Source organism: Anneissia japonica, unplaced genomic scaffold (genome assembly GCF_011630105.1).
Source record: "Anneissia japonica isolate Jap-2015-1 unplaced genomic scaffold, ASM1163010v1 scaffold1489_len2284818_cov182, whole genome shotgun sequence".
Classification (NCBI taxonomy): Eukaryota; Metazoa; Echinodermata; class Crinoidea; order Comatulida; family Comatulidae; genus Anneissia; species Anneissia japonica.
In genome coordinates this window covers 2,072,290-2,087,137 of record NW_022698455.1, presented here as the reverse complement: position 1 = coordinate 2,087,137, position 14,848 = coordinate 2,072,290, and the positions used below count along the sequence as shown (strand labels likewise).

Sequence of the window (14,848 nt, the reverse complement as noted above, 5' to 3'; positions counted from 1 at the left end):
GCCACTATGTGTGCACTGAACCATGGCGATCTTGGACCTCTGTTCAATTCCCCCGATGCTCTCCTTGCTGTTTCAGTAAAATGGCCTTAATGCAAACTTCAACACCGTAACGTCTTTCGGATGAGACGTTTAAGCCGTTTATCCCGTGCGCAATATGGCTCATGTACACGTGAAAGAATGCAGTCTCCCGGTGTACTATCCAACTCACCACCTGAACAACTCCACTGGATATAAACCTTAAGGACTTTCGTGGGCTAACTTTAGTATATTTCACACCGAAGAAATCGTATCCCAATCCAATTCACGCAAAATGGTTGCTTTAATCATGCTTTAATAGGTGGTGGAACGGTAATGTTCGGTCGTAACGCATTGAGGAACTGTGAATCGCTTGCCGATGGAATTGAAGAGGTAAACGGATGGAAAGAATTACAACTAATTGGTAACAAGGATACCACCGAATTCACGGCCGTCATTGGTCAGTCCGGAGGAGAGAGAGGATATACCAGTATCACCGGTAAGCGACATCCATTTCTAAAAATAAAATTTGCCACCTTCCACACGCTTCTATTCCACATTTTTAATGTTTTCCTATCCATTTTATCTACTATTTTTCATTTTGTGTAATTCATTATTTATGTTTCCCATCACTCTCAATGTTTACTCATCCTTTCTCCATTTTCTCACCCTTCTTAACGTCTGTAAAGGTTTTCCCATCACTTTTCCTTATGTTTTCCATTCCCTTTCCGAATGTTATTTATAATCCCTTCATGGTATTCTTTACTTTAACTATACAACAACACTATCAATTTGTGTTTAAAATATTATACCTATTTCGCAGATAATGTCGGTTGGGGAATATCTTGGTACATAAACGACATGCTAATCCCAAGACTCATATTAAAGCGGGGAACCAAGTACACGTTTAAGGTTTTTGGCGGCAATGATGCGACTCGATCTGCCTCCTATCATCCCTTCTATATCACAAACGACAAAGGTGGAGGCTACGCATCACTGACAGAAATGGAGAAATTGGTAGAAAAACGAATTATTTATCTTTCAAATAATGATTTTTTGGGGGGGGGGGGGTAAAATTAGAAACAAACCTAACAAAATTTGATAAGCCAATTCGTAGTTTGAACTGCGCATGCCTGTATTAAGGTCAATCGACGTAAAACATACACACAACATAAGTTTATGTCCATTGACCCATATTGACCTTATATACGGGTACACGCCGTTCAGCCTACGAATCGGCTTATTAAAACATAGATTTGCAATTTTTACCTCGATGTTATGGTATCTAAACTGACCAGTGGCGTATCCAGGGGTGCGCACACTTCCACCTCTCCCCCCCCCCAAACGCCCCCAAAAATCACGCTCAAGTCGTTAAAAATCACCTTATTTTGCGAGCTAGCTAGCTCCTACTCACGTAATCATAAACCCCTACCCCACTTCACCTTCGCGCTCCCCTTCAGCCCTCCCCATTTCAAGACTCCAGATAATTATTGTTAGGTTCTAAAAAAAAAAAAAAAACCAGAGCATATACATACCTAAACGTGTGTGTGTTTTTGTATTGGAAAATAGCCTACATGCTCATAATCCTATAGCTAAAATAGGCCGCTACTCAGAAAATGTCCCGCTTGCTTTTTGAACCAAGCGTTACATAGGACTCAAGTTTGCTAGTGCGTGGCGTCAGCTTCAATCTACTAATCATAAACGATCAGTAATTATTCGCCTTCCTTTTTAAATTAGAGGTAAATATTTCAGTTTTGCACGTTCTTCGTTCTCAATAATTGCGCAGTAAGCGTAAAGCAGTAGGGCAAGAGCCGTCTGAAACATTTTTATGTCGGCCGGCTGACTTCCATATATCCAAAATACGTTCCCTTGTGGGAAAATTAGCATGATCATCGAATTTTTCTGTTCACAAAATTGCCTGAATGAATAGATGCTGTTAAAATTAAATTGTTTATTTCTTGTAGAACCACGTTATATACGCCGGACCAGTAAGTAAGTAGCAATCACTTCTTTTACTTTAAGTATTGCATTGGCTTTAACTCAATTACTTTAACATGCATACTCCTGCTCTATTGAACCTTACTGTTGGTCACAAAAATGCTTGTTCTAATGACGTAATCATTTCACGTTCCTTAGACGGATCTCTCTGTGAATTGAACGACAAGAATGGAGACCAAAGCATGACTTCAACATCGGCCGAAGGATACAGAAAGACGCTTGCAGAGCAATGTCTTTCACCAAAGGAACCGGCAATACTCACCTGGACACCTGACGACAACACACCGGGCACCGTATACTATCAGGTAAAGCCTATTTTTCAATAAAATCACCTCACTGTCGCTATTATGACGTTCCTATTCCAATCGCTAGACTCAATACTGATGACGTAATGAAGCCCCTCTCCTATTTTTGTTTTCCCGACGCATGAACCGAGTTTAGACAAATTCCTGAATGCTTTTTATAAATTTTAAGAAAAACTAATACAAAAAGATCATAAACATCATGAATACAGTATATAGATATTGATGGCGCACTGCAGATGATACTGCTATTCCCAAGGCCTATTTCTCATGCGTTTGACGGAGAGTAAAGTTTAAAGTCTAAGTAAATAATTCACTTTATATTATCGATGCATAGACTTACTCTGTCCGAATCTGAAGTTGTTAAACTTGATTGTAATATTATTTTTTGAGTGACACCACAGAAAGGTTTATTACCATAGCAAAGGCATATCATAACACCTAGATTTGTCATCAGCTGTAAACGCATACCGGTACATAAATATGAATACGTAATAAAATTAGGACAAAACTTAAACTATATTTTGTTGTTATTTAATTCCAGTGTTACACACACCGTTTTCTCGGTTGGAAGATTGATGTTGTTGACGTACTTCCGTCATCTGCTGTTACATTTATGTCGTCGAACGGTCTCTTTAACGCGTTTTTGCTAAGCTCTTGCATAATAATCAGCCAACTTTTCAACATATAATTAATTTTAAGATTTATATTTATTCAGATAATTTTTTTTATATCACAAAAGAAAATGTTGATGTTATGAAATAACAAAAAAAAAATATTCCACAAGACTATTAACGAATAATTTATGTGCTCTGGAAATGAAAGCGTTTTACTTTGCTCAAATATGAACTTTTGTATGTATATAGTTTAAGTGCACTTTTTGTAAATAAAAGTTTGAGGAAATCTGTTTAATTTTTTCTCAAAATGTTTTTGTGATAAACCTATCTTATTAGGTGTATATTTTATATGGTGTATATTAACTCCGCTCAGGGCAATTTTCAACAGTGGTGTTAAAGTGTCAAACTGCAGTTATAATAAAACATAAAGATTGTCATCTTTAACTTTTATACACTCGTACGCTGAAAAAGGCAAAAGGCGATGCCGAAAATTTTTTAAAATAAATATATAAGTCTCAAATTATATCAAAGTGTCTGATGTTTATTTTAACTACAGTTTTATTCTATACCATCAAGACATACGTGGAAACATCACTGACTACAACCGTCTATTAGTATTATTATTATATTTAACGATTCCCTGCTGTGAATATCTGGTCGTCATAATCATTGACTTTATTGAGATAAAGTTTCCGTATTAACATAGGAGAATCTCTTGTGCACTGTGTTTGGTGGTTGCTTAGTGTCGAAATGATTCCCAAAAGAATTGACAAGTTGTGAAGCCACTGTATTCTGCCTGTCTCTTATACACATCTAGATGTGTATAAGAGACAGGTGTTAGGCCTATTACGCAAGAACAGCCTAAACGGCAGCTTTAGACTGAGGTGTGTCCATGAAGTTTCTTAGAATATACATACAAATGCATGCATGCATACCCACATACATACATTTACACATATATATGCATAGGCCTATATGTAAGAAATTATATATGCATAGGCCTATATGTAAGAAATGTATATTACATACATAAATATGTGTGAGCCCCTCAAGTTGTATGAAGGAAGAGTGACTTCTGTCTCTTATACACATCTTATATATATATATACACGTGCACATCCAAAGATGTTTTGTTGTTCTTGGTGGTGGTGGTGTGTAAGAAAATACCATGTATAAAGGGTTCATCAAGTAATCTCCTTACGAATAAAAACAAATGTAGAAAGAAACTGTTTGAATAAAATAAACTACATTACTTTATTATACAGAGAGTATAATGACTTTAAGCAAAATAATTGTCTGGTATTCAAGTACCTGTACAGGTCTCACTCCAATTAAAGAGCACACTTTTGGGACTGAGGTTCCCATGGTCTTTAGCAGCTTTGGTCGCTAATTAGAATAATAAAGATAAAAGACGTGTAAATTTGGGACCATAGAAAATTGGTCTTTAATTGGAAGTGGCCTTTATTTGATGGGGTATTTAATTAGAGGGAGACCTTTATAATATAAAACACAACACAAAAACCAAGCAAAATAATATATTTCAGTGCTTTGTATTTTCTGGAGGGAATTATGATTCTATTTACATGGCTGTAGAGCGATTGGCACAACGGTTGTGGCTCGGACTCTCAGCCTTAAGGTCGGGGGTTTGAAACTCTCGCTATGCAAGGCGCTTGTGTCCTTGGGTACTCTCCTACATTTGTCTTTATCCAGGAGTATAAATGGGTACCTACCTATGTTGGAAGGTAAAACAGATCACTGTGGAGGAGTGGAAAAATCCCCACCCCCAACAGTCTTGCATGGCCCAAATGGGCCAGAGCAGCATCAGGTCTCGACCTTTACCTACCTTACATAGGTTCTGAGACACAAATTATTTCTCCAAATTAAAACTACAAATATCGTACATCCAATTAACACCACAGCGATTTAACACAACAGAAAGCGTATTTGGTATGTAATCTCGATTAAGCACCGAGACAATTCAAACTTGATCGGGCAACGCTTAAATCATTAATGGTACGGCATTTACTGAGGGAGGCACCTAAGCTAGAAAGGCACTTCTATCATTAAGGTAAAAGCGGTCAAAAAATTACAAAAACTAGCGTGACCAGAAGGTTTCGTCTGCCCAAAGTAGTAAAACAAAAAATAGTATATCTACTATTGCATTTGATCATCATAGTCCACAAAAATCATGGTTTGTACTTACATTTTGTCATACTTACATTCATAAGGAAGGCTACAGTCATCTTTAGATTTTCAATATACAATTTCTCCACAAATAACCGAATTATACACATGAAAGTCTTTGACTTCAGTAAAAGTGAAGCTCAGATTTGCTGGCCCCAAATATTATTTACAGAACACATTACTAACAACACATGCAAATCATATGACTGAAATCACATTTCTTTACAGGGTCCATAACAATGTTATTGTCATTTTAGATCAATCTATATAATCAATTTTTACATCATCAATTTCTTGTTGTACTGGTTTTTTCACACACTCATAAAAATATCGATATCAATTTTCCAAAAGATCTTATTGATTAAAAAAAAATATTATGTTTTACACTATCATAACATCAATATTACTTGTACATATGTTACAGTAATCATATTTTATAGAACTCAGCGTATGCCTTTGGCAGCCAGCTCCTCCCTCACACGTTGTAGATAAGAATCATCTGGGTAGCCAAATCTAATAATAAACAATGAAGTTGACAAATAATTATTTAGTATCTCGCTGCTAATTGCCCTTTCCACTAAGCCCACCTATTGGATATTTGTTGCTATGTTACCACAAAACAACATTGTGCAGAGCTGTGCATTAATGAATATGGATTGTGCGACATGCTCTTCCTTCATGGCCCTGTGCATTGAATCGCATAATCCGATTGGTCGGATTGTTGGGTTTGATTAACACTCAATCAACCAACTAAAAAAGACATATAAATTGAATAAGAGAAATGGATAGAAAACATTTATAATAGTGAAACAGACAACAAAAAATCTGAGAAATTATGCCTAGGGCAGCACTTTAGAGATTTCTTAGAATACATGCATTCCTTCTTTTTTTAAAGACCATATTCTTTATTCTTTATTTAGAAGCTACACTTTTACAACAGTGGCACATGTAAAAAACTGTGCGTCCAAGAAAAATATAAGAAAACAAACAAAAGCAAAACATGACAGATCAAAAGTAAAAGTAAATGAGCTTAACAAAAAGTAAAAATCAAGGTCTTAATTACCCTTCCCTTCCCTTTTCCAATCCCGAAATCAAAGTTTTAATTACCCCTCCCTTCCCTTTCCAATCCCGAAAACAGACAACAAAAAAAAAAAAAAAAACCACATTACCCAATAATCATTCGTTCCCTTAAAAAAAAAAAAATAAATAAAATAATTTAAAAAAAAAAATTCCGAATAATAATAATAAGTAGTATTACATACCCACATACCCAAATACATACATAAACATACATACACACAAACTGTAAATATATATACATATATACACACATGCAAGCTGCGAAAGTAAATAAAATACAAAAAGAATACATAAAATCATACACAGTCAATCAGAAACGCAACAGCAAAGGAAGAACAGTACAATTTAAAAGAGTGGTGAAATGGTCACGCGTACCTCTCAGAACATTGCTATTCTTTCTCCAATAAAAGTACACTTCTTAATTTCCATGCCCGACAAGCGTACGATTTACAGAATTTATCAAATAAGAGGGCAATATCGTTATTAAACATGTGTTCAGGGTAAATATTATTGAAAAAAAAATCAAGGCTTGCTAAGACGTATTGAAGTTTTGTACATAGATCACGGGATGAAAAGTTTATCCAGACATTAACACAGTTAATAGAAGTTAAATCATTTTTCAACTTAATTAATTCTTCAGATCTGATACATTCTAAGGGATTACACACAAAAAGAAAATGTTTAGTATCTTCCTCTCCAGAACCACAGATCTCGCATTGGGTGTCAGTGTCTATACACCATTTGTTAGTACGTTTACCAAGTGCTAATGTATTTGATCGTAGTTTAAATTTGAGACTAGCTCCATGGAAATTTGTCATGTCTAAGAGGTAAGAGGTAATTATGTGAAATATAAACAAAATGTTAACCTTTTTTTCATATGGATACAGATTTTGTTTCTTCTGAAAAGATGTGGATTTAAAGATGGTATAGCATAGTGAATAAAAAAAAAAATTGTGTTATTATTTTTTGTTTTGACTCGCACATTATTATGCACTTTTGAAATGCAATTAATTACGACAAATAGTTAGGAAGCTCATTTTTGATTTAATTTTTCATTTACATAAAACACATATCCTGTACGATATACAGAACAATTGAAATGCCGGAAAAAAAAAAAAGCAATGTCTTATTTTTAAGCATAATTAAATTAATAGGTTTGTAATCACACAATGACACATTTCAAAAAGATATGAAAGAATAATTTTTTGGGAAACTTACTGTGACGGGCCACCTGTCGTACGAGTCTTGTGATGAATGTCATTCCAGGTTACAGTGTCGTTTTGACCTGTTGTTACAGACCGACCAACTGTGAACGTAAGTTTCGCATCAAATGCTTTCTTCAACAATCTACAAATGTCTTGACCTTCATCATTATCAGGCAAGTAGGCCCTTCGTAATGTACCCTTGTATTCTGCCCCTGGATTTGGATGCAGCTCCTGTTAAAATGATACAGAACATGTGTTAGGCCTATTACGCAAGAACAGCCTAAACGGCAGCTTTAGACTGAGGTGTGTCCATGAAGTTTCTTAGAATATACATACAAATGCATGCATGCATACCCACATACATACATTTACACATATATATGCATAGGCCTATATGTAAGAAATTATATATGCATAGGCCTATATGTAAGAAATGTATATTACATACATAAATATGTGTGAGCCCCTCAAGTTGTATGAAGGAAGAGTGACTTGTGGTCTTAGATCTGTAACAATATCGTGAGTGTGTGATTGTAGGTTCGAGTTCCACCAGAAATGTTTTTATTTTCTTAAAGGAACTTTGTAATAGGTTTAATGGAATTGTTGAACTTCATAAAACATCAAATGGTCGCAATTTAAGCCTGTTAAGATGGTTAGATTTTAGAATTTAGCGATTTGATAAAGAAGAATGAGTCAGCTCACAACAAATCTGAGTGGCAGGGAACAATAATTTCTTACATTCTGAATTCCGGAGGGAATATCATATGTAATGGAAATTATCCCAACATTCGGATAACCCGGTAAACTTTGAGTAAGTGACTTTGTTCGAACTTCCATCGTTCCATCTGGTTGATCACCAACTAAACTCCCATAGAGGTAGCCGCATATTGGACAAGCAAGCTTAATCTTGAATTGAAAAGCAAAAGAATGGTTAAGAAGTAGATTGATTACGAATAAAAATCAAGACGAAATTAAAAAGTAAATGATGCATGTTAAAATCAATGATAACCTGTCATAACATTTCTGTATTATGTTCTATTATTTTTGAAACATTGTTACAGTGTATGCAGATTAACCATTTAACCAGTTTATCAATAATATGGACAACACTGTGTAAACTGAACAATTAAATAGTGTAAGTTGAAATAATATACTGGTATTGGATAGTCAGACAATAGGCCCCTCTAATATACGAAACCACCTCCCTTTACATCAAAAACCATCGAAATGATGATAAAATTCACTATTTACATGCTAGAATGCTCCAACTTGATTACCCTAGACCCCATAAGGGCTCTTCTCCCAAGTGCACCAAGGCGCCTACGTGAACTGTAGTTCGAATAGAAGACCCTTACAAGAAATCCTGGTTATAAGCCTGAAGTCTTACCTCAAACGCATGTTGAATACATTTTCTACAGAAAATATGATCACATTTGTGTAACGCCACAGGGTCTTCGAAGTCCCCCATACAAATCGGACAATCTCCTGCTACTTGTCGTGGTTGTGTGAAGATATCTTTGTAATTGTCTTCCTTGCTTGGAGATTGTCTTCGGATTTCATCAAAAGTGGAAGCCCCAGCATACTCCCTTGGTGATGGTGACTCAGTCCTTGGAGTTTGGTTCAAGCTTTGTTTTTCTCTCCGCCGCCTTCTTGCATCGGTGTCCTTTAACACATTGATTGAGTCAATTGGTGATTCAAATTTTGGGGCAAGCTTAATGTCTCTTTTGTCTTCAGCAGATGGGGAAACTCCTTTTGTTGTTTTACTTCCATTCAAAACACCATTTGCAGTCTTATAACGTTCACAAAACCTGCAATTTCTTTTATATCCCATAGATCGACATTTTTGACAAATCATATGTTCACAATCTTTGCGTTGGGTAAGTTTTTCTCGTCCATTACACTGACAACATTTGGTTATGTATGACTTGTGTTGAGAAGTCACAGCAACATCCCTACCAGTATCTGTTTTCTCAACTATCTCTCCTACGTTCTTTTGATGAACTATATCCAAACTCCAGCTTTCCCGTTTCTTATTTTTGCTAGAATCACTCCTTGATTGTCTGACACTACTTGTAGGAAAACTTGCTTCTTGTTCAGAATTAATATTCAAATTCCTTTCAAAATTCCTTGTGTTTACCTTTTCATTTCTATCTTGCTGATGATGTCTATCTAAACTTTGACTTCTTCTATGACTTGAGCCACCATTATTTCTGGAATCACTCCTTGGCTGTCTGAAATTATTTCCAGTGTAACCAGTTTCTTGTTCAAAATTCTTATATAAACGTCTATCAAAATCTGTTGTGTTTATCCTATCACTTTCACCTCGTCTATCAACACTTTGACTTCTATAACTCGAACCTCCTTTATTCTTACTTTTGCTAGAATCACTCCTTTGATGTCTGGAACTATCTCTGGCAAAACCTGATTCTTGTTTAGAGGTCATATCCAAATTCTTATTCAAATCCTTTGCAGTTACTTTTTCACTTCTATCAAGTGGACGACGACTATCTAAACTTTGACTCCTCCTTGAACTTGAGCCTTCTTTATTCACAATATTTTTAGAATCACGCCTTGACTGTCTCTCACTAGATGGTGAACCCATTGAATCTGCTCTTTGACTAGAAGGTTTGTCTTGGTTCTTAAATAATTTGCCTTTTTTTAATACTATTGGATAAACTTTATCAAGAAAGTACTGCATTTCTCGAAATTCATTTGGCGGGCAACCTTTGCGTTCAAACTCTTCTAGTTTGGCTTTCACTAATGCTTCTTGGTTACTCAGGACTGCTTTCATTGGACCAGCTTTTTCATGGTTTCTAATACCAGAATTACTGTCATGGCTAGTCTCTTTGTATTGTCTACGTGCCGTATCTGAAGTGGTATTCAACAAAGAAATTGTCGGTGCACTATCCCCTTTTCTGAAGGAGAAATTTGTCTTCTTCACACCTTCAACTTGAAAATCCTTCACAACAGGGGTGTGTTTCTTAGATATTGAACGAGAAGAATCTGCATAATAGGACTGTGCATAACCATTTCTTGCACAATCGGTAACATCACTACTGTATACAGTACTTCTGGGAGGCGATGTTTCACTTTCTTTCTTTTCAAATGGAACTGAATTCAATCTGAGGTGTTCACATAGTAGTGTCTGTAAATACTCAGAACTTGTATCAACAATGTGTATGTCTAGTTGTCGACTAAGCTGTTGGTCAAATTCCATTAATGCATCATACAAAGCTTTGACACATTTATCTGTTGGCACTCCAAATATTCCTGTTAAGAAAATAAAATTAATGAATAATTATATATATACAGTACTTGCATTTGTATGGTTCTGAAGATGTCTTGTCTAACCCTTCTTGCCTGGTTTTTCTCAGTTTTTTAAAAAACGATTCTGCAGTCTGTATGGACTGAAGACTTCCAGAAAAATGATAAACAGGACTACCATCACTGTAAGTTATTTGGATTGACACTCCAAAATCCTTCTCAATAAATTTGACTAAATTGTCAAAATTGTCAGGTATGAATTCTGGGTTTACCTCAGCCCTGTCTCTTATACACATCTATACTCAAGCAAATGTCAAATATATCATAAATAGCATACTTGGCAACTGTATATATATTTGTATGTATATGTATGTATATATTGTTATGTATATATAAATATATAATACTGCATATAAACTGAGAACATTTCTATTACATTAGTAAGGAATGTTTACCTGAACTAATGAGTGGAAGGGCTATGTGCGTTAGATACAGGTCTTTTTCTGCATAACGAAAACAATTTATAAAAGTTTCTTTCAAGGTGTTCACACATTCTCTTTTGTTTTTGTACTCTTTCCACACAGGTCCAACAGCATGAATTACATATCTAGACGGCAGATTCCCTCCTCTGGTATAAGTGACTTCAGATGGGTAAAGAGGACCATTTCTCTTGATGTAATTATCAGATTCCTCTTTTACTTGATATCCTCCAACTTCAGCAATAGCCTTCGCAACTCCACCAATATGTGCCAGGTAGGAGTTGGCAGCATTAACAATAGCATCAGCTTTAATTTTAGTTAAATCTCCGCTGTAAACTGAAACTTTATGATGTTTTGATGGTGTCTTAAATGTCAACATAGCTCTATTATATCTGGAGAGATTCGGAGATGACAGTGCATAGTCAGAACTTGCACCACTGCTGACATCACTTCTCTGTATGGTGGCACTTCTGAATGGTGATGGGTCAATTTCTTTCTTATCAAATGGAATAGAATAAGACTTGAGGAAGCCACCGAAGAGACTCTGAAGAAGCTTCACTGACTCAACCTTTATATCAACAATGTGTATGTCCAGTTTCCGACAAGCTTCACGGTCAAATTCCATTAATGCCTCAAACAAAGAATTGGAGCACATTTCAATTGGCACACCAAATAGTCCTGATGAAGAAATAAAAATAATGAATAACACATAAAAAAACACAAACAAATTGTTTTCAATAAAATAGGTAAGGTTAAAACTTACCTGAACTAATAAGAGGTAGTGCTATCTGTGTAACCTCAAGGTCTTTCTCTGCATACCTAAAACAATTGAGGAACGTTTCTTTTAAGGTTTTCAAGCAGTTTTTTTCACTTTTGTATTTCTTCCACTCAGGCCCAACAGCATGAATTACATATTTAGATGGTAGACGACCTCCTCTGGTATGGATGACTCCAGATGTGGAAAGAGGACCATTTTTATCAACGTATTGCCGTGCATCTTCTTTCACTTTATATCCTCCAGCTTCGGCAATGGCCTTTGAAACACCACCACCAGGTGCTAGGTAAGAGTTGGTAGCACAAACAACTGCATCAACCTTAACCTTAGTTAAATCTCCATTGTACACTGAAACTTTATGACGTTTTAATGGTGTCTTGAAGGACAAGGTAGATTCATTATGTTTCTCTGTCAACAAATTTGTTGATTCTCTTGAAAAATCTGGTGGACCACGAACTCTAGGATTGGTTAGTGATGGTTCACCATATGATGAATATCTAAATGCTGCTGATGACTTTGAAACCTCTTCATCTTCTCCAACCCCTGATCCTCTTATCCGATCTGAATCAATTGTGCTCTGCTTGTCCAATACAGAGCTGCTATTGTCAGCATCACTTACAATCAGCTGAGTATCAGTTTCAGGATTTTTTTCCTTTTGAAACCCACTCAAAGATAGTCTTGCTGCTTTGGAATCGACAATCTTTCCTCCTGTTGATTCCCTACCACATCCGCTAACTTCCTTGCATTTGTATGGTTCTGAAGATGTCTTGTCTAACCCTTCTTGCCTGGTTTTTCTCAGTCTCGATTCTGCAGTCTGTATGGACTGAAGACTTCCAGAAAAATGATAAACAGGACTACCCTCACGGTAAGTTATTTGGATTGACACTCCAAAATCCTTCTCAATAAATTTGACTAAATTGTCAAAATTGTCAGGTATGAATTCTGGGTTTACCTCAGCCAGTACATTTGTATAGACCTGGAATTGAAACAGGGAATGAAATTAATGTGTGTGATGAATTTTAGAACCATTCTTGAAAATACAAATTAAAAGACTATGAAATTTCAGTAATCAATAATCTTAAAAATAACATTTTCTTAAGACTGGGCTAAAGCTGAATTTTTTGGAAATAAATATCTATAATTTCTCATTTTTCTGCACGAAATGTGTGCATCAAGTGGCTGGAGCCTTTGTTTATTTCAGTAAATAATGTTTTAAACAGTTTCTGAGAAATTAATAATAAAGACTTTAGTTTAAGATTGATCTTTAAAAAAATTACATTATAAAGTTATAATATGAAGTGGAGTTGACCAAAGTTTTTCTGAACAGGAATGGATAGGAATACGATCTGAAAGTGAGAATCCCACTTAATGGCTCCACTCAAAAAATGAAACAGATAGCCACCAAAAAATTAAGCCAACCTCTTTCTGCATTGTCATGATAATCTGAGTGTCATTCCAGCCATCAAGTGCAAGCAACAGAGTTGGTGTTCAATCAAGGATATGACCACATTGGCGTTCCCCTGAAAAATCAAAATGCAGTAAATTTTAAATGCAATGGATACTGTTCCGACAACCATATGTAAATCTGAGGTATTGATTGGTGGAGCTGGCTTGGCCCCCAACCCTTAAGCTTTAGTTTTGTTATATTAATCACGGCATGTGGGAAGAATGTCCTTAATTAATTTAAATGCAAAAGTGTATTAAATTGTCATTAAGTTGACAGCGAAGTAAAATCAGACAAATTGTGAACTACAACAAGCGAAAATATGGCCCAATTTGGCTCTCAAACGTCGCGGGGTCACAGTATACCAGCAGAGTCCAGACCAATATCTAACGTCCTGTCGTATATATTATACGAAGTGTCTATGCTTACGCCGAGTCGTAAGCATTAGTCATAGGCTATGCTTACGTCGATCTATTGAGCATGCGCAGGGGTGACGTAAGCATTATTTCGAGGCTATGCTTTACGCCGATCTATTACTGAGCATGCACAGGGCCGGCGTAAGCATTATATAGTGGCTATGCTTACGCCGGATTGCTAGTTTACGTAAATAGTCAACTCGTTGATCTGCTTACTATTTCACTTTGTATTAGCTTTGTCTAGTCCACAGTTTTCCAAAAGAACAGGCATCATCATGAGCTGAGGCAGACATATTAGTACATTCCCACACGAGGACCCAATTCTAGCTTACCTAGTTTCTGTAGCCTTGCCTATTTAGCCTGCCTTAATTCACTTTACTCAAGTACTCCATATCATCCTTGTGTAAAAATATTTGAACCTGTGCCAAGCTCTACTTTCCTCATGAGTGCCGTCTGCTCATCGTGACACAGTACTTCATTGTTAGATAGGCCCATCTAGCCCAATTTATGTTGATATTGATACAATACTATATCTGAAATAATAATGAAAATGTATCTATGTATGATGTGTAGAATGTTGGAGATGACCTGCCTGCTGCAGTGATATTCTGATTTTAAATCATTGTCCTGTAGTTAAGTTTTCAGCAGCGAGTCTCACCAAAGCAAGTACAATTCTATGTTGTTCAATTTGTAACCAATAGTAACAAGAATTGGTGCTAATACACTAGCGTTCAAAAAATGAGCTATTTATAACATAGATTCCATGAAAAACGTACGAATACAGTAAGTAAACATACCTTGTTTATGGCAGACGCTTAGAAGTTGGGGAATCCCCACTATTTGACCCTAGGTCAATGGTAATGAGTACACGATGAGGGCAGCATATACTAATTTTTTTGACCTGTACACTTTTCAAATTGGAATTAGCATGATTTAAATAATATTAATAATAAATGATGATTAAATTCGCTTTTGACAATCCTTGTCATTTTTACTTGTTATTTTGTGTTTCATTATGAAATTGTTGTGTGTAGAAGTAGAATAAATAATCAATTCAAATGATGACGGT

At 35.8% G+C, this 14,848-nt stretch overlaps 2 protein-coding genes across 5 annotated transcripts; one reads left to right on the top strand and one right to left on the bottom strand.

Moving 5' to 3' along the window:
- Positions 1 to 88: 88 nt before the first annotated feature.
- On the top strand, positions 89 to 3,364 carry LOC117102519 (protein Skeletor, isoforms B/C-like). The gene is made up of 5 exons (XM_033242807.1): positions 89 to 514; positions 839 to 1,032; positions 1,980 to 2,007; positions 2,152 to 2,318; positions 2,860 to 3,364. The coding sequence occupies exons 1-5, from the start codon at positions 352 to 354 to the stop codon at positions 3,004 to 3,006; spliced, it is 699 nt and encodes a 232-aa protein (XP_033098698.1). The 5' UTR covers positions 89 to 351; the 3' UTR covers positions 3,007 to 3,364.
- Positions 3,365 to 4,801: 1,437 nt separating this feature from the next.
- Positions 4,802 to 14,624, bottom strand: LOC117102616. Of its 4 annotated transcripts, none has more exons than XM_033242992.1 (9): positions 14,577 to 14,604; positions 14,112 to 14,312; positions 13,339 to 13,439; positions 11,908 to 12,895; positions 11,121 to 11,822; positions 8,789 to 10,671; positions 8,140 to 8,307; positions 7,415 to 7,632; positions 4,802 to 5,629 (listed from the first exon to the last, which is right to left on the bottom strand). In XM_033242992.1, exons 3-9 carry the CDS (start codon positions 13,354 to 13,356, stop codon positions 5,560 to 5,562), a joined length of 4,047 nt encoding a protein of 1,348 aa, XP_033098883.1. In that variant the 5' UTR covers positions 13,357 to 13,439; positions 14,112 to 14,312; positions 14,577 to 14,604; the 3' UTR covers positions 4,802 to 5,559. The 4 variants fall into 4 exon arrangements, with proteins under 4 accessions (XP_033098883.1, XP_033098884.1, XP_033098882.1 ...); XM_033242993.1 differs by lacking the exon at positions 14,577 to 14,604 and adding an exon at positions 14,438 to 14,454; XM_033242991.1 differs by lacking the exon at positions 14,112 to 14,312 and having other exon boundaries at positions 14,577 to 14,624.
- Positions 14,625 to 14,848: the final 224 nt, after the last annotated feature.

Bases quoted from the DNA above. Each gene is read 5' to 3' on its own strand.
- LOC117102519 (XM_033242807.1), top strand. From the start codon at position 352: ATGTTCGGTCGTAACGCATTGAGGAACTGTGAATCGCTTGCCGATGGA. The intron at 515-838 runs GTAAGCGACATC...CCTATTTCGCAG, and splicing joins AGGATATACCAGTATCACCG to ATAATGTCGGTTGGGGAATA. The intron at 1,033-1,979 runs GTAGAAAAACGA...TATTTCTTGTAG, and splicing joins TGACAGAAATGGAGAAATTG to AACCACGTTATATACGCCGG.
- LOC117102616 (XM_033242991.1), bottom strand. The intron at 11,823-11,907 runs GTAAGTTTTAAC...TTTCTTCATCAG, and splicing joins ACTACCTCTTATTAGTTCAG to GACTATTTGGTGTGCCAATT. The intron at 7,633-8,139 runs GTAAGAAATTAT...TCATTTTAACAG, and splicing joins TTCCCTCCGGAATTCAGAAT to GAGCTGCATCCAAATCCAGG.